Source organism: Fragaria vesca, linkage group LG2, assembly GCF_000184155.1.
Source record: "Fragaria vesca subsp. vesca linkage group LG2, FraVesHawaii_1.0, whole genome shotgun sequence".
In the NCBI taxonomy this organism is placed as follows: domain Eukaryota; kingdom Viridiplantae; phylum Streptophyta; class Magnoliopsida; order Rosales; family Rosaceae; genus Fragaria; species Fragaria vesca.
The window spans coordinates 33,204,155-33,226,335 of NC_020492.1; the positions used below are offsets into that span (position 1 = coordinate 33,204,155).

The 22,181-nt window shown below is 38.6% G+C and overlaps 5 protein-coding genes across 5 annotated transcripts; 3 read left to right on the top strand and 2 right to left on the bottom strand.

The window, feature by feature from the left end:
• Positions 1–950: 950 nt before the first annotated feature.
• Positions 951–4,287, bottom strand: LOC101295108 (monogalactosyldiacylglycerol synthase 1, chloroplastic-like). The gene is made up of 8 exons (XM_004293200.1): positions 3,778–4,287; positions 3,315–3,487; positions 2,928–3,089; positions 2,705–2,846; positions 2,142–2,366; positions 1,739–1,801; positions 1,570–1,644; positions 951–1,429 (listed from the first exon to the last, which is right to left on the bottom strand). The coding sequence occupies exons 1-8, from the start codon at positions 4,285–4,287 to the stop codon at positions 1,202–1,204; spliced, it is 1,578 nt and encodes a 525-aa protein (XP_004293248.1). The 3' UTR covers positions 951–1,201.
• A 4,586-nt stretch (positions 4,288–8,873) lies between these two features.
• Positions 8,874–10,737, top strand: LOC101304355. Its single transcript, XM_004291931.1, has 3 exons — positions 8,874–9,165; positions 10,167–10,316; positions 10,437–10,737. Exons 1-3 carry the CDS (start codon positions 8,929–8,931, stop codon positions 10,512–10,514), a joined length of 465 nt encoding a protein of 154 aa, XP_004291979.1. The 5' UTR covers positions 8,874–8,928; the 3' UTR covers positions 10,515–10,737.
• Positions 10,738–10,831: 94 nt separating this feature from the next.
• On the bottom strand, positions 10,832–13,018 carry LOC101304938. The gene is made up of 4 exons (XM_004291933.1): positions 12,479–13,018; positions 12,264–12,389; positions 11,704–11,743; positions 10,832–11,178 (listed from the first exon to the last, which is right to left on the bottom strand). The coding sequence occupies exons 1-4, from the start codon at positions 12,731–12,733 to the stop codon at positions 11,108–11,110; spliced, it is 492 nt and encodes a 163-aa protein (XP_004291981.1). The 5' UTR covers positions 12,734–13,018; the 3' UTR covers positions 10,832–11,107.
• Positions 12,840–15,433, top strand: LOC101304647 (zinc finger CCCH domain-containing protein 18-like). The gene is made up of 4 exons (XM_004291932.1): positions 12,840–12,978; positions 13,161–13,460; positions 13,772–13,832; positions 14,295–15,433. Exons 1-4 carry the CDS (start codon positions 12,853–12,855, stop codon positions 15,272–15,274), a joined length of 1,467 nt encoding a protein of 488 aa, XP_004291980.1. The 5' UTR covers positions 12,840–12,852; the 3' UTR covers positions 15,275–15,433.
• A 172-nt stretch (positions 15,434–15,605) lies between these two features.
• Positions 15,606–22,127, top strand: LOC101305238 (dynamin-related protein 3A-like). The gene is made up of 18 exons (XM_004291934.1): positions 15,606–16,029; positions 16,116–16,529; positions 16,752–16,820; positions 16,920–16,979; positions 17,075–17,188; positions 17,722–17,770; positions 18,205–18,314; positions 18,550–18,642; positions 18,778–18,870; positions 18,967–19,104; positions 19,262–19,348; positions 19,747–19,824; positions 20,264–20,303; positions 20,469–20,602; positions 20,721–20,864; positions 20,989–21,041; positions 21,565–21,664; positions 21,856–22,127. The coding sequence occupies exons 1-18, from the start codon at positions 15,685–15,687 to the stop codon at positions 22,021–22,023; spliced, it is 2,289 nt and encodes a 762-aa protein (XP_004291982.1). The 5' UTR covers positions 15,606–15,684; the 3' UTR covers positions 22,024–22,127.
• Positions 22,128–22,181: the final 54 nt, after the last annotated feature.

Consider the following 22,181-nt stretch of genomic DNA (forward strand, 5'->3'; position numbering starts at 1 on the left):
ATATACAATTTTTAGATAAAATTTGATAAAATTTTCATCAATATTCGATATTATCTCAATATATCTATCGAGATTTCTTTTTTCGAACTATCGAAATTTCCATAATCGTCGATATTTTACTCTTTGGTTTAAGGTGTATAATTACGAAAATGTCATCACACGGGGCTTGTGACCTGTTTTTTGATAGAGATAAGTGAATTTTCCTTTTGATGTTGGCTTGGAAAAATTTTGAGTAGCCACCTAGCGTTGAAAGATTTTCACCCCATATTTCTTATTAAACTTATGTATTCAAATATTTTATTTAGGTTGGTGTTGTACACTTGTTAACACACCTTTTTGTGTTATTCACACACTTCATCTATGATAAGAACCAATCATGAAACATATTCAAGCGGTGAAATTGTAAATAAAATAAAAATGTGTAGATAGAAAATTTGAGAGGGTGTGTTAATAACATCAACCTTTATTCATTATTAACCATTTACTGTAGTATAGTTGGTCGAGCTGTTTAGTATGAAACTCTCTTGTTAAAAGTTTGAGTCTCAACTCCTACTAGTTTGTGACTAGCAAGTTAGAGGGGTCTCTAGGTTTGTGTCTCAACGACAAGAGATTAGTCTAGTTTTGTTGGATACTTTTTTGGACCTCGGTCTGAATACTGATTGAGTAGATGTGTTACTAATTTTTTAACATAACCGATATGCCTTCCTATCTCACTCTAATTAAAATAAATATTATTAAAATCTTTATTTCGTTAATGCATCAAGTTACTTGTTCCAAAACAAAAACATCAAATTACATCAAATGTCTCACTTTCGTAAGCGCGACATAATGGATATTACGTATTATTTTCATGTACACAACATAATGGATGTTTACCCTGTTAAAATCATAGACCTTGGATCACATCTTGATTTGATAATTAATGACAAACAACCGACCTCGTTAAACTCGTACACATGTCTTCATGATTCTCCAGGCCGATCAGTTCAAGCCATAAAAGACCTGCTTCTCCGAGATGCACTACCTTCTACCAGAGTTCATATAAACAAAGCAATTGCATATTGAAAAGCTAACTACGATAGGGCAACATCTTTTCATTATTCGAGCAGAAGCATGTAAAAATTACACGAGGGAAGAATCAGCGTATATAATAATTTTTGCAACATTACAAGCCTAATGACAAAATTGGTCGGGAGGGGGTCTAGGAATACTGGGGTACACAGCTTCGTTGTCGAACAAGCTCATGCATATCATGAACAATCTTGAACACAGAATCAGGCCTTGACAGCTTCAATGCGTTTTGCGACATGGCCTGGAGCTCATCAGCTTTTGGACCAAACCACTCGGAAACAATCCTTGCTATCTCTTTTGGAGATTTAGAATATTTCCCACACCCGTTATCGACAACATATGGGACATTTCCAACTTCCTATTACCCACAAGAAAACAATAGTTTACTATATTTTCCAGTAAGGACGTTCTTTTATTATAAGAAATGAAATTTAAAAGGAATAATAAAATTGTTTATCAATGGAATAAGATTGTTGTGAAAATTAAGACCGTCGTTACCTGCCCGGCAATGTAATCATTCAGAATAATTGGCAAGCCTCTTATCATTGCTTCTGCAATTGTCCCTGGGCCCGCCTATTAAGAAGATAGTTATTACTATATTAGCTGATAATACAACAGCAGAGATTGCCAGGATAATGTTCATGATGGTAAGAGCTGAGGAACTTACCTTTGTAATTATGCAATCACAAGCTCCCATGCATTCCTCCATTTTAGATACAAATCCCTTCACCTAAATACCAAGTAACTTCAGATATCAACTTCTGTTCCCATGCATTCGTACATATCATTGACAAACCATTACCCTCTAATCCCTCTAATATCACAGTTTCGGCCATTGACTTCTATACATAGATATATAAGCATGCATCTGTATGAATGTTGCATAGTCAAAAAGCTTGCGTAGGTGATTTGTTCCTAGAGAGATGTCGTGAAAGAATTGAATTGCAGGAGAAAAGAAATCACAAACGAGTATTTCCAAGGAATTCCTAGGCCACAAATCTGGTAGAAAACGAAAGGCATACAACACACATGCTGAGCTTGGAACTTCACTTCAGGTTGTAAAAATATACCTGGACAGGAACCTTCCAATTGATTGCACGCAACTTTTCTGCAAGCTTTTTGTTGCGGCCACATACCACAAGGACCTGACCCATAGGCTCACCTAAATTCTCATCATATAATGCATCCCCAAGTGCTCGAGCTGTTGCCTCAATAGGACCCATCCCTTCTCCTCCTCCCATTAGCAACACAGCAGGAAGATGCTCTTCCATACCTAATTCTCTCCGAAGTTCAGCCTACAGTAGCACATAGGTAAAGCATTTATCTCAACTCTACTAAATTCCACTAGATTTCCAGACCTACTACATCATCTTTACTATTATTATTTTTTCCACGAAAAATAATTTTGCTTTAACCAAACAAAAAATGGTAACAATTTGATGGTTTCCAAGCCTAAACTTCAGATTTATAATCCTATGTATCAGCCTGCTGCTTATATGATTACATGCATTATCATCACATAAAGAGGCAATAACGATTTGAACTGCGTCGTAAAGTCACAACCATTTTCTTTCAGTCACACAAACACTTATTCTGGAGGTCCAAAGAGTTACACAACAACAAAGAAACTAACCTTTGGTCGGACAGGCTTAACAAAAGAAGGCCGCACGGGGAGGCCATAAACTCTGATTTGCGAAGGCTTGAGCCCAGCTTTTGATGCCCTATTCGCAACCTCAGATGTCGGACAATAACATCTAGTTACAAGCTTATGAAACCTGAGAATAAAGACATATAATAAATATTGAAACTACACCTATGAAAGGACAACATTAGGGAAGGTTTTGTGAATAACCAACCATGTAGGATGACAAGTGCTTAAATCCGTGATAACTGTAGTAAAAACTATCTTCTCCAACAGACCCTTTTGCCTCAGTACACGAAGTGGTACATGTTGCATCAGGGGATGCACACTGATAATAATATCTGGCTGGTATTTCATTAGCCCTTTGGCAACCTCCCTACGAAAAAAATACAAAGAAAAATCAGAAAAAATAAAATAAGTACTGTAAAATGACACCAAGTCTTCAAGGTCAGTACTTTCCTCATACATTATCCTATACCATAATTCCAAAATTTGTTTAAGTTATGAGAATGATACTGATGGAAACTTTCTGAGAAGAAAAGGCATGGACGATACTCGACAGAAAACAGACTAAATGGATTGAGCAATGACCGAGTATTACCGAGCTATAAATGTAGAAGTGGCAGCAAAATTGGATTGATGCACCAGGCGTGGAGCAGTTCCATAATATGTCATTTTCCATAATGGTCCGTGTTTCACCAAGAAATTATAGCTCCGGGGAAGTTGATTAAATGGCCAAGGCGTATGATCCGACCATAAGTCTGTAACAAACACCTGCGACACGCACTCTTAACACAAAACATGATCAACAAATTTATACTACATCCATTTAGTTTTTCCCCCTAGTATTATGTTTCACTGAAGATAGGGATTTTCAATTTTAAGTCTAATGAAATTGTATATTTGAGTGTTACATCCGATGGTATTACTTGATAACAGTGGTGTATAATTCCAGACAAACAATATTGCTAGTTCATCATGGTCCGTGATGCTAAGAAGATCTGGAATGAATAAAAAAATGAAAATGGTATTCATCTCCAAATTAGCCAAGGAATCTAACTGACCTGATATTCATCTCCATATTCTTGATTGAAGGCTGCCTTAATAGCTTCTGCAGAAGCTCGATGACCGCCACCGGTGTCACTCATCAAAATCAGCACCTTCTTGGAGTTGCCTGCCACGGCATCGTTGGAGGCTACTCCATTATCACTAAGAGCGCAGCCATTATCCCTCAGGCCATTAATACTGTCGTCCCCTCCTGCGCCGGCGCCATTGCTATCCCCACCACCAAACCCAAGAGAAGCGAAGCCAATAGGGAATTTGTGACAGTGGAACTTAATAGCTCTATTGAACTCGGTAACAAATGTGCGAATGCTGCTGGAACGGCCGCCTCTGCTACTCAAGCTGAGAGAAGCAGTGACCTTGGGGTTTCTGGGGCCATCAAAGTAGAGGAAACTAGATAAAAGGGCGGAGGGGCCCTCGGAGCGCAGGCCGTGAAACCTACAACTCAACTGGGGTACAAGGTCATAAACAGGACCGGGTTCCTGCGTGGTTGTAATCGAAGAATTATGCATCGCTCCACTTTGGGTCAAGAATTATTAAGCCATCAAGCACAAATGCGTTTTGACCAACACTAATCAAAGTAGACAGATAGAGAGAGTCTCTGGGTTTTGGGGGAAATCTTCGAGGGGGTTTGTGGCCACAGAGCGAGGATTTTGGTGTGCGCTCTGAGCCTGAAGCGCGCGTGAGGGAGAGAGACTGAAAGAGAGTACAAAAAGATTCTGAGAATAATAAAAGAGGACAAAACGGGTATTACTGGGCCGGGCTGGGTTGAGCGGTTTTAATGGATATATCACCCATCACGTTTAGTGCATGTTCGCTGCACAAGCGAAAACCGTGCGACTTTCATGCAATTTTTAGTTTCTGTGATCAAACCACTCACAACAACGTCTTCAGTGTGTGCCGCCCATGTGGTATATTTGGAGCCCTATTATTATAAATGGACTCCGAGAACCGTCCAGTAGTCAACAAGTCAACAACACCGTCCATTTTATTTTGAGAATTAGGTGTCAATCCATAAAAAGTTAAATCGTTTAGCCAGTCACCGGCAATCCCACCTGGACACCAAACGCCGCAGTAGCCAGTCACCACCGGCCACCGCCATTAGGGTTGCGTTCGGATCGATCTATTTTTTAAAAATAGGATCCGCAATCCGAACTGTTTAATTTATACGGTTCATATCATATATTTTTAAACACATGCTCCGAATGGATCCGGATTCAAAAAAACCTGTTCAGATTTTGGTTTTTCATTCGGATACATAATACCATTTTTAATTTTCCACAACACTTTGTTAAGTCTAAAAAGACATTTCCAAGATTTCAAGTTTCCAAAATTTCATACCCACTTGGACACAAAATGCCCAGTACAGTTTGGTTTTGTGACATAAGTCTTTCTTTATAAATGAGAAGTCGTGAGTTCGACTCATAATATTGTAGCACATTAATTGTGCATTTGATAAAAATAAAAAAAAAAAACTTGGACGCAAAATAACATTAAGCATTAAGGCAATTCAAAATTTCATACTTAGCAAGGTATTGACAAATAAAAAGCAAACTAGCTAGGTAATGCAAGTCTCGACAGTAACAAGCGGCAACAAGCAAATAACTACGTAAACAAACTCCTCAAACGTCCAAAACTCCATCAACAATCTAACGGCCTAACAATCTCAGTCAGTTTTGTGTTTTATCTTTTCATTACCCTAACAATCTAACGGCCTACAATAGATCTAGTTCAATCTAACAGTTATTCGGATTTTTGCATTTTTTTATTTTAGGATTTGATCAGATTTGAATTTCCTTAAACAGATTAGATCCATGAAAAGCTGCATTTTTAATAATCAAGATCCGATCCAAACCACCTTATTTGGATCGGTTCAGATCGGATCGGTTCAGATCGGATCGACTTGGAACCGGACCAAATATACAGCCCTCCGCCATGCAATGAGGATGTCAAAGTAGCATGCCACCGCACACCACCTCACCACAACACACACCGCATCGCCGTCCAGAGGAAGCAAGTAGGACCAAGGAAAAGCACACCATACGTACCTGAGAGATCCCCCATCCACCATGTCTCATGCTCAACCTCACCATAGTCACCATCTCATGAACCTCGATCTACAAAATCTTCTGTAGAAAACAAAAAATACAAAACAAAAACTGGCGCTGAAGCACTTATTCTCCCACCACTCACCTCCTATTCTAAGATTAGAAGATCAATGATGAGGCAAAAGAGCTCGTTTGACGATGACGTCGTGGTGGCGTACTGTCGGACGAGGCAAAAAAAATGGTAGCGGCCGTCTCCAAGAGGGAAATTATTGTAAATTATAGTTTCGCAAAGATTAAGTCCTTCGTATGTGTCTGTTAGTATAGAAGAATTATTTGAACCATTCATAATATTTTTTTCGTTTTGATGAACATATCATAATTCAATTGCTAGAATTCATGTCAAGTGGACCATCATATACCTTCCCGCTGACGAGTAGAGATTATATCAAGGATTCGTGGTGAAAATCATAATGACACACGATAAACGTATACTATTTGAACTAAGCGATCACTTATAAGATTATCACACACATCCTCAGATTCAATCAAATTAAGCAGACCTAAGAAAATTAAAATAGAGAGTCAAAAATTAACATATGAATCATACGAATAGCTTTAATGAAATTCTGAAGCTATTTTAACATTTATAGTGCAGGACCATCAACATGTTGTTGAACCTCACCTCATCCGACAACCGTAAGAATCATTATGAACTTGTTTGTTATACGTTAAGGGTACCCATTTTGGGCCTGGACATACCCATTTTGGGCCAGTGGGTTTGAGCTTTGGCCTCATGATCAGTGGACTTGTGTCTGGACCTGGGCCTTGGCTTGGGTCTGGGTTTGTGACCCTCATGAGGTACCTATGTTCAATTGCTTTTTTATTTACTATTTTAAGTTTCAGCTCTAGTTTATGAGCCCATATCACCCTTGAGGTGTATTGTGGATTATACTGGCTCTGTCCAGATCGGGAGGACTCGGTTCCTCATACCGATGTCAACCAATCTCAACTCTTTCTAGATACTTGGTCACCCAACACCAAAACAACTCGTCAACTACCATTGTAAACCGTCATGAGAGCTTGTGTGTCTGTACGCTTAAAGTGCAGTTTGGCACTTACCTGTCTGATTATGGGTGCTCATGCATGGGTTTACCCAAGGATTAAAATATCGGTATGGGTAGATATATCGGTCCGTTAAAAAAGGGAGATTTCGGATATATCGGGGATATATCGGGGAAACCCAGAAAAAAATATCGGTATTTTGGGAAGATTTTTTTTTTTCTGAAATATTTAATTTATTGGATTTATATATAAATATTACAAATATCAACTTCATCTACATCCAGAATAAGAATCTAGGTTGTTAATAAGAGTCATAAGACACACGCTGATCCACAAAGTACAATAATTAGACCAAGACATATGACTCGTATAGTACAAATTGTAGTGTTGAATATGATAATCATATATGTCTTTGGAGCTGCCGATTGTTTCCCCTATAAGTGGATAGTAAGAATGATGGAAACTGGATGACTGATCACTGACTTCCGCACATTGATTATAGCCATAAACATTATAGCCATATTGATTGTTGCCTTCTTGAGATTCATTTGAGGTTCCAGTCCCACTACCTAAACTGATATAATTAAAACTTAGCGCAACTGAAGCAACATCTTGATCATCATTTGGACCTCTAGTCCTCCTCCCATACATGGTATCCTCTTGCGCTCCATACCTAGTACTTCTATAGCCATGATCATGGGAGGCATGATCGTAATTTTCTTCAGATGAAAAATTGTTCAATCCACCAACTGTAGAAGATTGTCCATATACAAACCCGGTGCCAGTATTTCCACCACCTTTTCCGCTTCCACCATCTTCATCATCATCTGAACTATCCGGATTGTTATGCCGCCCATGCATCATCACTGTTCTAAATTTATCTTCTGGGTTTCCACAACTTCTTCAGATAATACCCTTTGTACGTTGATTCCATTGGCAGTTACAGTTCAAGTCGAGACCACCACTCGTCATTGGGATATACCTCGAGGGAATTAGTTACTTCTCTTCCGGATAACATTTCAATTTTTTACAGATATTTTTTTAATATGTCAGTGATATATCGAAAATATCATAAATGTCGGAGATATTTCCTCAATATCGGAGATATTTCCTAAATATCGGTGATATTTGAGGATATTTCCTAAATATCGAGGAAATATCGTAGATACGGTGGAAGATAAGATATTGACCCCTAAAGATATATCGGTCCTTCAAAAAAGGGAGATATCGGAGGATATATCGGATATATCACAGAGATTTTAATCCTTGGGTTTACCACCCCCCATTTTCTTTGGTTCTGGTTTTGGTTCTTAGATATGGTTTTCGGTCTTCTCTCGGCAGCCTCAGCTTTATCATGGCTTTGGATTAGATGGTGGATTGCATGGTGTTGTTTTGAGGGAGTTCTTCCTCTTGGTCATGGGTTTCCATATGATTTATGCATTGAGATTAGGTAAGCATCGGGTACTCGGGCAGCTATGCTCTGATTTAGCACTCCTCACTTACTCACAACTGCTGGCGGCGATGGCGATGACAATGTCGGCGTGCATGAGTGGTGTGTGTGGTAGATTTGTTAGTATTATTGTGTTTATTCTTTTTGTTGTAGGACTTTCGGTTCATAGATTAGTGAGTTGTTGGTTTCCCTTTACTCTTTCTATGTTGATTGAGTTGGAGACTTATGCTCTTTATTATTAGTTTTTCGGCCTTGCGTTTGCAAGTTCTGTAATTTGGGTTTCCTTCTTCTTTAATGAATTATTCATTATTGTCAAAAAAAAAAAAGTTAAGGGTACCCTAAGTTAAAGCTCATTGTAGTTATCGGTAAACAAAAAATCGAGTGGGCTGGTTTTGCTCAATATTAAAGGTGCCAGGTCCAAACAGGGGTGGTGGGTTCGATACGTTTGGACTTTGGAGGAATTGGAGAAAGGGGGAAATAATTTCGATTAGCCCACAGGGGAACATATATAAAATTGTGATTATAAAATCACCGGCCTGAGGAGATCAAAATCCTTTCCTTCTTTTCCCCTCGACGACTCGTAGAACTCGAAAATGACTATTAGCCGTATGTGTTGCAGGACATCGATTGTGGCCAATCCGATTCACAGCGATGGTTTTGTATCGTTGAGCACCGCGCTAAATCGTGTCAGAGTGTCTGTACCTTATGGTTCAAGAACCAGGCCTCTCCGCAATTCAAGGGTTAGTGGCGTGCGAGCTTCCGCTGTGGAATCCTATGAAGGCTCCTCTAATTTCGTTAATCGCATGGAAAAAGCCTGGTTAATCTCCAAGGTACTTTTATGTTCTTTCTGAGATGTTATATGATTCGATTGTGCGATGTGCAGCTACTAAGTGGGTTTTGGTTTAAGTATCAATCCAGTTCTTAATTTATAGTAGGTTCAATTGAGGCGACTTCGAGTTTTGATTTGTTGGATGGTTTGGTTTGTCGTATTTTGATGGGCTATTGTTCATATGCCTTTGCTATTGCCGAAGAAGATGCAGGAGTCTTAATATTAGGAAGTACAGAATTATTTTAGGCTTTTACCTGTGCTTAAGTACAGATTTCAGATTTCTTTGGTGCTACAAGGTAATGTCTAGATAATACTTTCCGGCATAGACTGGCAAGGTTCTTAGTGAATGCTAAGGTGTAGCCAAGGTTCTAAAAAACGCTAGGCGCTAGTCGGGCGGACAGCCAGCGCCTAGCGCCTAGAGGATTAATCAGGCGCCTAGGCGGTTTTTTATTTTCTATAACTTTTATTTATTTAATTCAAATAATTATATAAATAAAATTTATAAAATCATTATTATGTTCTAAAATAGCAAAATACTTCAAAAATAGACAAAATGTTCAACAACAAGGTTCTTAGAAATTATAAAAAAAAACAATTTGAAAGAAACAAATTAGATTCTTACTAGCCTATGCCTCAAATTCTTCTTCTCCATATCCCTCTTGCACTTCTTCTGTGTCGGTCTCAAACTCAAAGTCTATTTCATCTTCTTCCTCTTCATCCGATAGGTTAAAAATAGAAAAAAAAAAGAAAAGAAAAAAGCATAATTGGGCCGCCCAGCCCGCCCAGGCGCCGCCTAGCCCGCCTAGGCGGCCGTTTTTTGAGCTGGCGCCCAGCTTAGACGATTTGGGCAAAATTGGAACGGTCCCCTGCCGCCCAGCGCCTAGGCGGCGGCCCTGGGCGGCGTTTTTTAGAACCATGGGTGTAGCCGGTTTCAGCCATTGACCATGAACTGATGAGGGCCTCTTGTTGTATTCTAATATCTTCCTTGTTTATCACTTACAGCAACCAAGGCCTGTTGCCTGTTCTTCTTGCAACTCAAATGGGCATATTGAATGCAAATGGTGTGCTGGCACAGGCTTCTTTGTTCTTGGCGATAACATGCTTTGTCAAGTCCCTTCAAAAAGTACTAGTTGTGTCATATGTACTGGGAAGGTATATCGAATTATAATTTGCTAATACCATTCAATATCTTTTGGTACCATCCCTCAGTTTCCTAATGCACATGCTACATGTAACATATAATTAAAGCCCCCATATCTTATGTTCATCCAGGGATCAATGCGATGCTCAGATTGTAAGGGAACAGGTTTTCGTGCCAAGTGGTTAGGACAGCCTCCTATTTCCAAGTAGCAGCTTTGCTTGATAGAGATTGCTGTCTTTCTGATACCGTGAAGCTTCAAGTATCAAAGCTCAAATAGGAATTGTATTAACATTGAATTCATGTTGTAACATACATTCTGTTAGTTGTTCAAATTTCATATTCTTTACAGCACAATAAAAGTCACATCCTGTATTTTTTTATAGTCGATAGTTAACAAGTCTGTAGTTTTAGACTTAAAGTCACCTTCACATGTTCATCTTAAATCTCAAGATGCAGTGAAATTGTGTTTTGTGTGCTATGCCATTCTTTCCTTCTCTCTTTGCCTGCAGAGTGCTCATAATACAGATGCTGTATCTTGTATTCCATCAACAATGTATTTGATAAAAAATTGCAGTGATAATTCCAGGCAGATTCACACTTGACACAATGTTACAATGAAATATGTCTGAAATCAACATGTTTTTGGGGCTTTAGAATCGCTGTCGTACACTTGTACAGCTTGCCATAAGAAAATAAGTTGTTTCTCCGACTACAACACAATATGGTAAGGTACTGAAATTGAGAAGGAGCTTGAGATAATGTGATGCCCAGAGTCTTTGATCATGAAAGTTGCTCAGCATCTTCAGTTGCTTGAAACTATAGTTGAAAATAGTAATGTATTAATATCGTCCACATCTGTTTCCATCTCATCACCTGCATCACCAACTCTATGTCAGTATTTTGACTCTACCTAAACTATTGCTCGATATAGGTTATGGAGGTTTTCTGCAACAGTAACAGAGAGGTGATAGTTTTACGTTTCTTCTAAAAAAAAAAACAGAGAGGTGATGGAGAAGTACGCAACAGATGGAGGAAATAAAATGGGGGAAAAACTAAAAATTGCTCAGAAGCTATAAAAAATTCCTCCTTTTCCAAACCCGCCTAATACAGAATTCACTTGCGGAAACATATTTTTTTTTATTCAAATGAACTCATTTAAAAATGTCTACTCAGTGATAATGTGCAATCTGTGACAAAGCTGAGTTATATCTGAACATCAATCTCACATGAAAAATGAAACTCCCAATCATTTAATTAGTAGATAATATGAGCCTCGTTACATATACCTCTTTGATTATTAGTGAAAAGTGGTGACTCATACTGGTAGAAGCATCAATTGCCTCAAAATGTTGCTACTGATCATATGAAAATAGAGTTGACTGGACTGTAAATCATTACCTGCTTTTGTTCTAGCTTGGACCTTCCACTCATCGATGATCTGCAAAAGGAATCAATATAGCACATTCATCGATGCTGAATCAATCACTTAAGATTGTGTTATAGACCCTTTTTGTACATGAAATCAGCAAAACTGTAACACATGTGAAGTTGCTGGGGGCAATGTAGCAAGGCTAAATTTTGATTTAACAGAAGAACAAAGCTACCCGCAGTTAAAAGGTCATTATCTTAGCCCTGCCAAAAGCTAGGTTGATATTGGTTGCTTGCTGGCAAATGGTGCAAATACTTGAGACACCATCTGGAAACTAGACAACCGAGCACAATGCAGGTATGGCAACACTGAGCAAGATTAGAACACAGAGTACAAGACACTCTTTTTGATTACCATAAGGATAGAAACCATGCGAAATATTGCAGGCTACATCCAATAATCACAAGGACTATAAAAAACTTTGGAAATTGCAAACATTTAGATTTTTGTTTAGTATATAACTATGAGTCGTAGAACTACATAGTGGCCAAATACTCTAGTTTGGTAGTGCAAATAACAAAAAGATTACCTGATTGAAGTTGGCAAAAGCAGAATCATGAGAATCAGTAGTGGGGGAAATGCCCATGGAAGCCTCCATCCTCTGCACTAGATTTCTGTTACCGACGAGAGTGGTCCTAGCCTTGTCAATCAAATCCTGCAGAACCCAAAAGCCAAAGCCTATTCAAAAAACAAAAAGTCCATCCCATTCCCAGCTACAGAGAAGAGAGAGAGAGAGAGAGATACCTGCTTGGCTGTTAGAAGGTGACGGCACTGGTCTTCCAAAGTGGACAAGTCTTGCTGAATTTTCTTTATTCTGGAAACCAGCTTCATCGGGTTTGCATTCTGGGGATAGATTTGTTGAAACTCCTTGTCGAGCCTGTGTTGAACCGCTGTCAGATCGTGGTTCGCTTTCGTCAGCAGCCTCACCAACCCCTCCGTCGCTTCATGATGCTCTTGTCCCATTTTCCGGTCGAATAAAGATTTTCCTTTTCGACTCATAAAAAAAGAGAGAAAAACCTGAATGGGCCGGGGAGGCCCATAAACATGCTGAGCCCAAGTATCTTCCAACAAAACAAACAAACACAAGGTTGCCGAATGCGGAGGGGAGAGAGGCAGCGATGGGAAGCGAGGACGAGAGGGTTCTGGAGAACCTGCTAGAGATTCAGTTGCAGGAGCAAAGAGACTCTCTTGCAACCCTCAACGACGCCTTAGCCTCCGACCCCACCAATCCCGAGCTCCGCGCTGTACGTACGCTTTTCCCCTTTCAACGCCTAGCTAGGTTTTTGTGTACTTGAAATATGATTTCATTTTGCAAAGTAATCATCTCTATTAGCAGCAAGTGAGATTGTGGTAATGTCATGGCATAGGGATCAGCTTTTATATTATAAGCTCTTCATAACTTGCTATTGCGCTTACATTTTATCAGCTTCAAGAGGAGGTTATTCAGGCAATCAAAGATGCTGAGGAAGGGCTTCTGCACCTAAAACGTGCAAGGTTATTACGAGAAGTCGATTCAGCTCTGGCTCCTTCTCATCATGCCAGTAAGGATGCTAAGGCAGAGACTCTTGATCCAACGCAGCCTCTTGAGGAACCAAGCTACAGTGTTGGATCAAAGTGTAGGTTCCGTCACTCTGATGGACGTTGGTACAATGGTCAAGTTATAGGACTGGATGCTTCTAACAATGCAAAGATTGCTTTCCTCACTCCTACTTCTGAAAATATGCTGGTGCGTACAATTCACTCATCCTATGTTTTTCTTGTCAATTATAATTTTCATTTCTATGTTCTATTTTTAGTGACTGTGAGCGCAAAACTATCCCCTGGGTGAAATATTTCATTTTAATATATAATCCATGGTTATATGATTTCTTGTAAAGTTGAGCCTGATGATGATGTGTGTCCTGTCAATATTACTACTGCTATAGATTCACTTCAAAGTACTGCTCTATCTAACTGTTTCAATATATTAATGCTACATAACCACTTCAATATACAAATACTACTTCCATATACTAATGCTACACCACCAAAGTGCAGATTTGCAAATTCTTTCTACAACAACGATGTCGATTTGCTAGCAACTGCCGCTTATCACATGGTATGTCGTACTCTTGTCTATTAATTGATTAGTCTGTACTCTCTAAAGTCTCCTTGCTACCATTTTCGCATCGTTATTAGCATTCAAAGAAATTTATTGGTTATGACATAGATTGGTTGGCTATATTTTAGGTTGGTGAGCATAGGCAAACTTTACTTTAGGTTAGGTTCACGGGCATTACCAGGCTGTGTATGCTTTGGTGTATTCCATCTTTAAATCTTCATTTGAGCTGATTGTTGGTCATTAACTTTTTTATTCATATGTTTATTTAGTTCTATTTTTTTTAGCGATTGGAAATATGTATTATCCAGCTTGGGCATGATGTTTTATTTAGCTTTATTTGATTTCTTTCTGTTATACTAATATAATGCATGCTTATGAAAACTGCTGACGATACCTTTGTTTATCTGAAACAATTCTTTGCAGTAGTTATATCTTCTCACCTATATTTATTGCCTACAGGAGTTGATGTGCCACTCTCCTCTCTGAAGATGTATACCCCAACTATGTGGGAGGAGTCACTAGTAGGGTCAAGTATTTGGGCGGCCTCAGACGGTGAAGATGGTGTTTGGAGGAAAGCTGAACTTGAATCATGGGATGGTTTACTTGGGGTTGGAAGAGTTGTTTTCCAAGATGATGGAAGCTCTGCAAATCTTGGGGAAGAATCTATAACATTATCTGAGTTTGCTCAAATGAGTGATGAAGAAGATTCTAGCTCAGAAAACTCTGATTATAGTGAGTATGAAGATGAGGCCCCTCAGGGTGTAGGATTTCTTGAAAGCACCCTACTACAGAGGGGCATTCAGACTGAAACGAGCATATTTGCTAAGTGGGAGAACCACACCCGTGGTATTGCATCCAAGATGATGGCCAATATGGGTTACCTTGAAGGGACAGGTCTAGGCGCATCTGGGCAGGGTATTGTAGATCCCATCTCTGTGAAGGTCCTTCCACCAAAGCAATCTCTTGATCATGCAGTGGAATCTTGTGAAAAGGAAGAGGGTGAAGGGACTCAAGGAAAGAAGCGTAGCAGAGGTGGTAAAAGAAAACGTGACAAGAAGTTTGCTGCATTGACAAGAGCAGCGAAAGAAGTGGAGTCAACACCTGATATGTTTAGTTTTATTAATAGCCAACTTGCTATTCATGGTGAAGCTTCAAACGGTGGAACATCAAAGAAGCAGAACAAAGGGTCAGGGGAGGGGAAGAAAGTTGATAGGCGGGATTTGGTGGCCTACGAGGATGAAGTGAAGGAGCTGAAGATGCGAGTAGGAAAACTTGAAGAGATGGTGAGTAGAAACAAAAAAGAGAAGGTGGTTTATGAAGCTGCAATGAGAAAATTGATTGAAACTCGCAAAGTCTTAGCAGAGGCGGAGACAGCTCAGGCTTCGGCATCAAATGCGGTTGTCAGTAGAGAAAAAGAGAAGAGATGGCTTAAGTTTTAGGATCAGCATCTGTATATCATTTGCAGGCATAGGCACACAAATATGCTAACTTTGTGGAACTATGAAAGGGTTTGTAGGTCACGATTGGTATGTGATCACAGGGATATTGTTGTAATGTTGTGCCTTAAGTTAAAATTAATATTCGAGTATGGATCAACACTCGGAGCAACCTACTCGGGCCGTACAACTCGTGAATGGGCCAGGCCCAAAAAGCCGAAGTCAGTCCTTGCTTGGTCCGGAAATAAAGACCGAATAAACCCATTCCCAATGAAAGTGTTTGCTTCTTCTCCACGAAGTAGCAACTGTCAGTGTGACAATTCCATTCCTCCCTCTCTAAATAAACTTGCGTAACTTTTAAAACCCTGTCTCTTCTTCTTCTTCTTCTTCAAATTCAAAACAAAAAAAGATCAATGGGAGAGGCAGTGGATTGTGAAGCGAGTAGTTCAGTGACGATCGGTTCGTCGCTGATACCGATAATAAACAAGCTGCAGGACATTCTGGCTCCGGTAGCCGTAGGCAGCGAGATATCGCTGCCGCAAGTGGCGGTTGTGGGAAGCCAGAGCAGCGGCAAATCCAGCGTCCTCGAGGCCCTCGTCGGCCGTGACTTTCTCCCTCGCGGCTGCGATATCTGCACTCGTAGACCCCTCGTCTTGATGCTCGAGAACCGCCCCGCCGGAGATTCCGACTGGGCCGAGTTCCGTCATTTGCCTGGAAAGCGCTTCTACGACTTCACCATGATCCGCCGAGAGATTCAGGTACTTACTGTACCACCGCTTCTTGTTTTTTTCTCTTCTTTCTTGTTTTGACAATAGCATTGTTTGTTTGTTGAATGCTACTTCAGGCTGAGACTGATAGAGAGGCAGGATTGAACAAAGGGGTTTCGGATAAACAAATTCGGCTCAAGATTTCCTCTCCCAATGTCCTTAATATGACTCTTGTTGATTTGCCTGGCATCACTAAGGTTCCCGTGGGAGATCAACCTAGTGATATAGAATCAAGGATCAGGAAGATGATAATGTCCCATATTCGCCAACCAAATTGCATCATATTGGCTGTTACTCCTGCCAACGCTGATTTAGCCACCTCTGATGCACTTCAACTGGCTCGAGAAGCTGACCCTACTGGTTTTCGTACCATTGGTGTCATCACCAAACTTGATATAATGGACAGGGGCACCGATGCCAGCAACTTTCTACTTGGGAAAGTTGTTCCCCTTAAGCTTGGCTACGTTGGTGTTGTCAACCGTTGTCAAGAGGTAAAAATCATTCAACTAGTTAATCTGTATACCACATTGCCACCAATTACATGGTAATATTAATTGGCTACTTCATTGGCTATTTTCTAATGATTTGAGGAACTGGTATGACCTTTTAGTTGGTTGCAAGTGTGAAATCTGTTCAAGAGTTATGCTGCTGTTTAAAAAATAGTTCATCTCTTTAGTACTCACCTAGCATTTTTACTCTTCTCTTTGTCACAGGACATAAATAAAAACCGTAGCATTGCTGCAGCACTTGCTTATGAGGAGAAATTATTTCGTGATAATCCAGTAATTTTCACATTCCTTTTGTATTATTGACTATTGAGAAAATAATGTTAATGGTGTATTGGTACTTAATGTAATTTTTGTGTGCCATGCATGATAAAGGTATATAGCAGTCTCTCTGATCGTTGTGGCATTCCCAAGTTAGCAAGGAAACTGAATCAGGTTGGTATGCATCCTACAATTTTTTGGTGCTTTAGCCTCTTCTGTGCTTGGTACTTCTTATTTCAATTATTGTCAATGTTGTTCTTCTGTGTTAGATTCTGGAGCACCATATCAGGATTGTTCTCCCTGGTTTGAAGGCTGAGTTGAATTCTCAGATGAATGCTGTTTATAAGGAACTACAAACCTATGGAAAAGTTATGGAATCTAAAGTAAGTTTCAGTTACTTAGATGAGGTTTTTAAGTTCTCTGTTGCTTTTACTGCATGTGGACAGTTAGGTTTCCCATATATGTTGTATAAACCTTCAATTACTTATCTCTACAACTCAATTTTCAGTTGGGGTCATTGTATTTTCTTGATATTTGGTATACCTTAAGAACATGATATGTAGGTTCTAGCCTTGTAAATAGGGATATCACTGCATTCCTTTTATCCTCTATACGACCCATATTATCAAGAACCATTTACATTCTCCTTTTAGTTGTTAAACATCATCATTTAAGATATTTTGCTACAATATGATGATGGAGTAGTTATAAGTCTGTATAAGCAATTGTTTGTCATTATCTTACAACTTATTGCTACTACTGATCTTGTATGTAGATAGATGTAGAGAACATGCATTCATGATCAAAATGTTCCACTATGCTTTTTCTGTCTATACACCCACACATACACATGTGAAATATATTGTATTTGACTTTATAGTTTGCTCTAAGTATGTTGTCCCTTTCTTTGAACCAGACAGATCTGGGAGCAACTATGTTAAGTATTTTGTCAAAATACTGTGAAGGTGAGACTTCAGTTTCATGGCAGAGTTGGTATGGTTTTATTTTAATTTCCTGGTAGTGGACATTTTATTACTCAAATGATCACCTAAAGAAAATTAAGCAAGACTAAGACACTCGGAGAGGATTAAATTTGAAAGTTATTTTAATTTCCTGGTGCTATTGTGCTATTGTGTGTATGTGAGAGACTCTGCATCCATAGGGATCAATAATGGCATCAAGTGCTAAAACTGAAAAAATTTGTGTCAATTCTTCTAGTATTCTTTCATCTCTTGTAATTTTTATGAGCCTGATGCCCTGATATCTGTATTATTTTGTGTTTTGTTTATCGTTTTCACTTCTTGGTATTTAGTGTCATGTTACTAACTTTTTCTGTTTGAGTTGATGTCACTCTTCTTAACGATAGTAACGTTCCTGTTTCTTTTTCACTAATTGACAGCTTTTACTAGTATGTTGGATGGAAAAAATCCGGACATGTCAACTAAAGAATTGACAGGAGGAGCCAGGATCCAGTACATTTTCCAGTCAATTTTTGTAAAGAGCTTGCAGGTACCATGTTTTATTACACAGTTACAGGTTTTCTCGATGTTTGTTATGTGTATTTTACTATTTTTATGTTGTCTGTTTTCTACATACTTAAATGAAAAGGCCTGTTTCTTACTAAAAATATGAATGTGGTATTACTATGTTCTCCCTTCCTGCATAATGCGAGCATGCTTTGAACTCTAATACTTTCATAGTTATATGCTATCATTTGATGCCTACGAACTATCCATAATTGTAGGAAGTAGATCCCTGTGACGATGTAACTGATGATGATATTCAAACGGCCATTCAAAATGCATCTGGTGCAAGAAATGCTTTATTTGTGCCCGAGGTGAGTTTAAGTGACTACAATGCTGATGCCATATGGTATCCTACATTTCATTCCCTTGTTTAAAAGTAAAAGTTTTAAACCAGTTGCAGGGTTTGCACGCAGTGGCTGATAAGCGTTGTGTTTGATTGTTTTCAGGTCCCATTTGAAGTTTTAGTTAGAAGACAGATTGCACGCTTGTTGGACCCAAGCCTTCAGTGCCTACGTTTTGTTTATGAGGAACTGGTTAAGGTAAATTATAGACACACATCTATGTGGTACTTATAGAATTATAATTGTACGTTTCCTTGAATCAAGTAATGTTTATAACTGAAATTTTCTCTGCAGATTAGTCGCACTTGTGAGGTAACTGAGTTGCAAAGGTTTCCAGTATTAAGAACGCGTTTGGATGAAGTCATGGTAAACTTTTTGCGTGGAGGTGCAGAGCCTGCTGAGAGAATGATAGAGAATCTTATTGAGATGGAGGTATCTCTCTACCAGTAATGTTCTTTTCTTCGATCTATTGGTCTTGTCATCAGAAGAGAAATTGTGCTTCTGTTAGAACTGCTTTGTGTTTCATATCAAATGATTGTTCTGATGCTGATTTGAACCTATGCTGACAGATGTACTTTCTTTCACACAGGTAGATTATATAAACACCTCACACCCAAATTTTTTAGGTGGGAACAGAGCTGCTGAGCTTGCTATGCATCAGTTGAAATCACCACAGGTAAATGCTACAACACTAGTGCAAAAGACGTTTATACTTTTTATCAAGCAGCTATATTTTGGACATGATGGATTAATCGTGTCAATTGCCTTTTGTTTTGTTTTATGTTTGGTAATTTTATGTATTGTCTAACTTAGACTTTCCTATTAGTTTTATCTAAGTCAATCTGATTTTGGGAAATTCAGATTTGATCTAATCGTATATCTTAGAGAAGGATATTTTATACTCTGTTTTATCATCTGTTGAGTGTGTTTATTAGTCTTAGGGTTTATTCTGAGCCTCTTGGACTTCATATCAATAGATTCTGAGTGGTAGTATATTGTATTCTATTGCTTCTTTGCATTTTTTTCTGGAATGAGCGAGATCTAATAATATAAGGGTGTATTATTATACTTTAGATATCTCTGGGCATAACGGATTCTGAAGCCCAAACTTCTCGAGTGGTTCGGGCAAAGAATGTACAAATACCAAATAAGGTATGTATTTTGTTCAGTTGGTTATCAGTATTGTAGGAAGTGAATTTTGTTGTTTGATGTTTGATCAGAAAAAAAAAATATAGGGAACGGAAAAAAAAGAGCCAATAGTCTGTAGGACAGATGACTTCACCCCATGCAGTTGGAGGTGCTTGCTACTGATGTGCATCTGTACTTTCTAAGAACTTTTCCTGTCCCATAAGCATGAGCTAGTAAACTGTTTCGTAGGGGTAAAAGCCTGGGCCCCAAAAGTAATTCTAAAATGAATTTACAAAAATGAAAAGTCCACTCTTATGCAAAAAGAAATTCAGATTTCGACTCTTCCATGGTTATGGTCCTTTATTTTCCTTTTAAACCAGCTTTGTTCCAATCTGAAAGATTTTCTAGTATTTGGATGACCTCACTGATATGATTTTTTTTTTGGGAAATGGATTCCTTACAGGGAAGTCGTGCACAGCTGGATAACGATCAACCTATATCTGGTAAGTCATGTTTCCATTATTGCAAAGCATACTTCCATTAAAATGCTAATACTAAGTTGCCTTATTTCATTAACATTTTTCCTGTGCATAGATTTAGGATAAATGGTACAGCCATCTTCCCTCTTTTCTGCAATGTCTAAAATAATTCTTTTATATCTAATTTAGGAAGTTCCACAAGGACTTGGGCGCTTCCATTATTATTTGGGAATTGGAGATCGTCTGGAGACTCCCTGGATAGCAGATCTATTGGTGAACAAAATCATTCACAATCGATGCCCTCTGTAATCCAATTGAGAGAGGTAATAGTGTGGTTAACTGGGTTTTATTTCTTATTTTTAGGTTCTTCTTCATGTCATCTATTTCTTTCTTTGATGATTTAAATGCTTCCTTATTTCTCTCTGTTCTTGCTGATTTCAGCCCCCGTCCGTCTTAAGGCCAGTTGAAGTGACAGAGCATAAAGCAGTGGAAATTATTGTAACCAAATTACTCTTGAGGTCATATTATGATATAGTCCGAAAAAACATTCAAGATCTTGTTCCAAAAGCAATTATGCACTTTCTGGTACACCTATATTCTTACATTTGTTGATATCTTCATACTACTTCAAGCATCCTTGATTTTCTTTTCTGTTTTCCTTTTGACTTCCTAAATGTTGATTGACATGCATCATTTTAATATACTTTAGGTCAATCTTACAAAACGGACCCTTCATCGAACCTTCATTCAAAATTTGTACAGGTATGTTTATTACTAATAGGTTTGTTTTCTTTTATGGGCCATTGGTCATTATTTTATAAGCCGGTCATTGTTTTCTTCTAACCGGTCATCCTCATTGATGTATAATCTATTCATTTCTTGATTGAGCTTCAAATAATCCTTGTCCAAGTGCGTCCTTGCCATGTATTTTGTGATACTTGAAGACACTTTACCAAATAGAAAACACGAATCATAGAGTGGATGTATCATGCCCTACCCGTATTCAAAGTGTGTGTGTGTGTGTTTGTGGAAAATACTTGATAGCCCAAGGAAGCCTTTATAAGATACTTTGTTGAATTGGATGATGGGATTGATGTTTTTGTGAGGATAGAATAAGGTTTCCATTGTAAAGGATGTATTACTCCAAATCTTATTCTCAAGCTCTCTTGAGAAGCTTTCACAAAGAGAGCACTTCTCGAATCACACGAATATGTTCACAGTATAAAGATGAGAAAGATGATTAGTTTAAAAACTTATGATGATGGTTTATCTTGCTATTATGCAGAGAAAACCTATTTGAAGAACTGTTGCAGGAGCAGGATGCACTTGTTTTGAAAAGAAAGCGTAACCAAGAATTGCTCCGAGTTTTGGAACAATCTGTGCAGGTAGTTTTACTGTTTTAGACAGTAGATTGCTTCTTTATATTTTCAATAGTAGAACTTTCAAGGGGAGCACCCTTGTACCTCCTTCCAGGAAGAATTTATATTACACACATCGTTCTTTAGCCTGTAGAAATGCATTATGTGAAATATCTAATTTTCTTTTGGTTTTATTTTACCATGTTTCTTTCTTCTAGACACTGGAGAAAGTTGAATCTGATGTCTCTTCCCGTACGTCAAGTTTGATATTTGAAGCTTCCACTGAACTTCCAAGAATTACAAGAACTTCACCACCCAATGGTGAGATAAGTCAATTTAGATACCGTTCGCACTCCAGATCATTTGTTACCAACTCTACAGCTTGAAGATCAATTTAGCAAGAACAGGCGTTGTGAATTAACTCGAACGGTTTTGGATTTGCTAGACTATAACTGGCCATTTTCCTCGGTGATTACCAGGCGGTACAGCGAATTCCCTTTTCTAGTTACTGATTCATTTGTATGATGAGTATTTAACAAAAAAG

Bases quoted from the DNA above. Each gene is read 5' to 3' on its own strand.
- LOC101304938 (XM_004291933.1), bottom strand. From the start codon at position 12,733: ATGAGTCGAAAAGGAAAATCTTTATTCGACCGGAAAATGGGACAAGAG. The intron at 11,744-12,263 runs GTAATCTTTTTG...TTCCTTTTGCAG, and splicing joins CTTTTGCCAACTTCAATCAG to ATCATCGATGAGTGGAAGGT. The intron at 11,179-11,703 runs GTAATGATTTAC...TTGGTGATGCAG, and splicing joins CCAAGCTAGAACAAAAGCAG to GTGATGAGATGGAAACAGAT.
- LOC101304355 (XM_004291931.1), top strand. From the start codon at position 8,929: ATGACTATTAGCCGTATGTGTTGCAGGACATCGATTGTGGCCAATCCG. The intron at 9,166-10,166 runs GTACTTTTATGT...TATCACTTACAG, and splicing joins AAGCCTGGTTAATCTCCAAG to CAACCAAGGCCTGTTGCCTG. The intron at 10,317-10,436 runs GTATATCGAATT...ATGTTCATCCAG, and splicing joins GTGTCATATGTACTGGGAAG to GGATCAATGCGATGCTCAGA.
- LOC101305238 (XM_004291934.1), top strand. From the start codon at position 15,685: ATGGGAGAGGCAGTGGATTGTGAAGCGAGTAGTTCAGTGACGATCGGT. The intron at 18,643-18,777 runs GTGAGTTTAAGT...GATTGTTTTCAG, and splicing joins ATGCTTTATTTGTGCCCGAG to GTCCCATTTGAAGTTTTAGT. The intron at 20,865-20,988 runs GTACACCTATAT...AATATACTTTAG, and splicing joins AAGCAATTATGCACTTTCTG to GTCAATCTTACAAAACGGAC.
- LOC101295108 (XM_004293200.1), bottom strand. From the start codon at position 4,287: ATGCATAATTCTTCGATTACAACCACGCAGGAACCCGGTCCTGTTTAT. The intron at 1,645-1,738 runs GTAAGTTCCTCA...TCTTCTTAATAG, and splicing joins GTGATTGCATAATTACAAAG to GCGGGCCCAGGGACAATTGC. The intron at 1,430-1,569 runs GTAACGACGGTC...TGTGGGTAATAG, and splicing joins ATGATTACATTGCCGGGCAG to GAAGTTGGAAATGTCCCATA.
- LOC101304647 (XM_004291932.1), top strand. From the start codon at position 12,853: ATGGGAAGCGAGGACGAGAGGGTTCTGGAGAACCTGCTAGAGATTCAG. The intron at 12,979-13,160 runs GTACGTACGCTT...ACATTTTATCAG, and splicing joins CCAATCCCGAGCTCCGCGCT to CTTCAAGAGGAGGTTATTCA. The intron at 13,461-13,771 runs GTGCGTACAATT...ACCAAAGTGCAG, and splicing joins CTACTTCTGAAAATATGCTG to ATTTGCAAATTCTTTCTACA.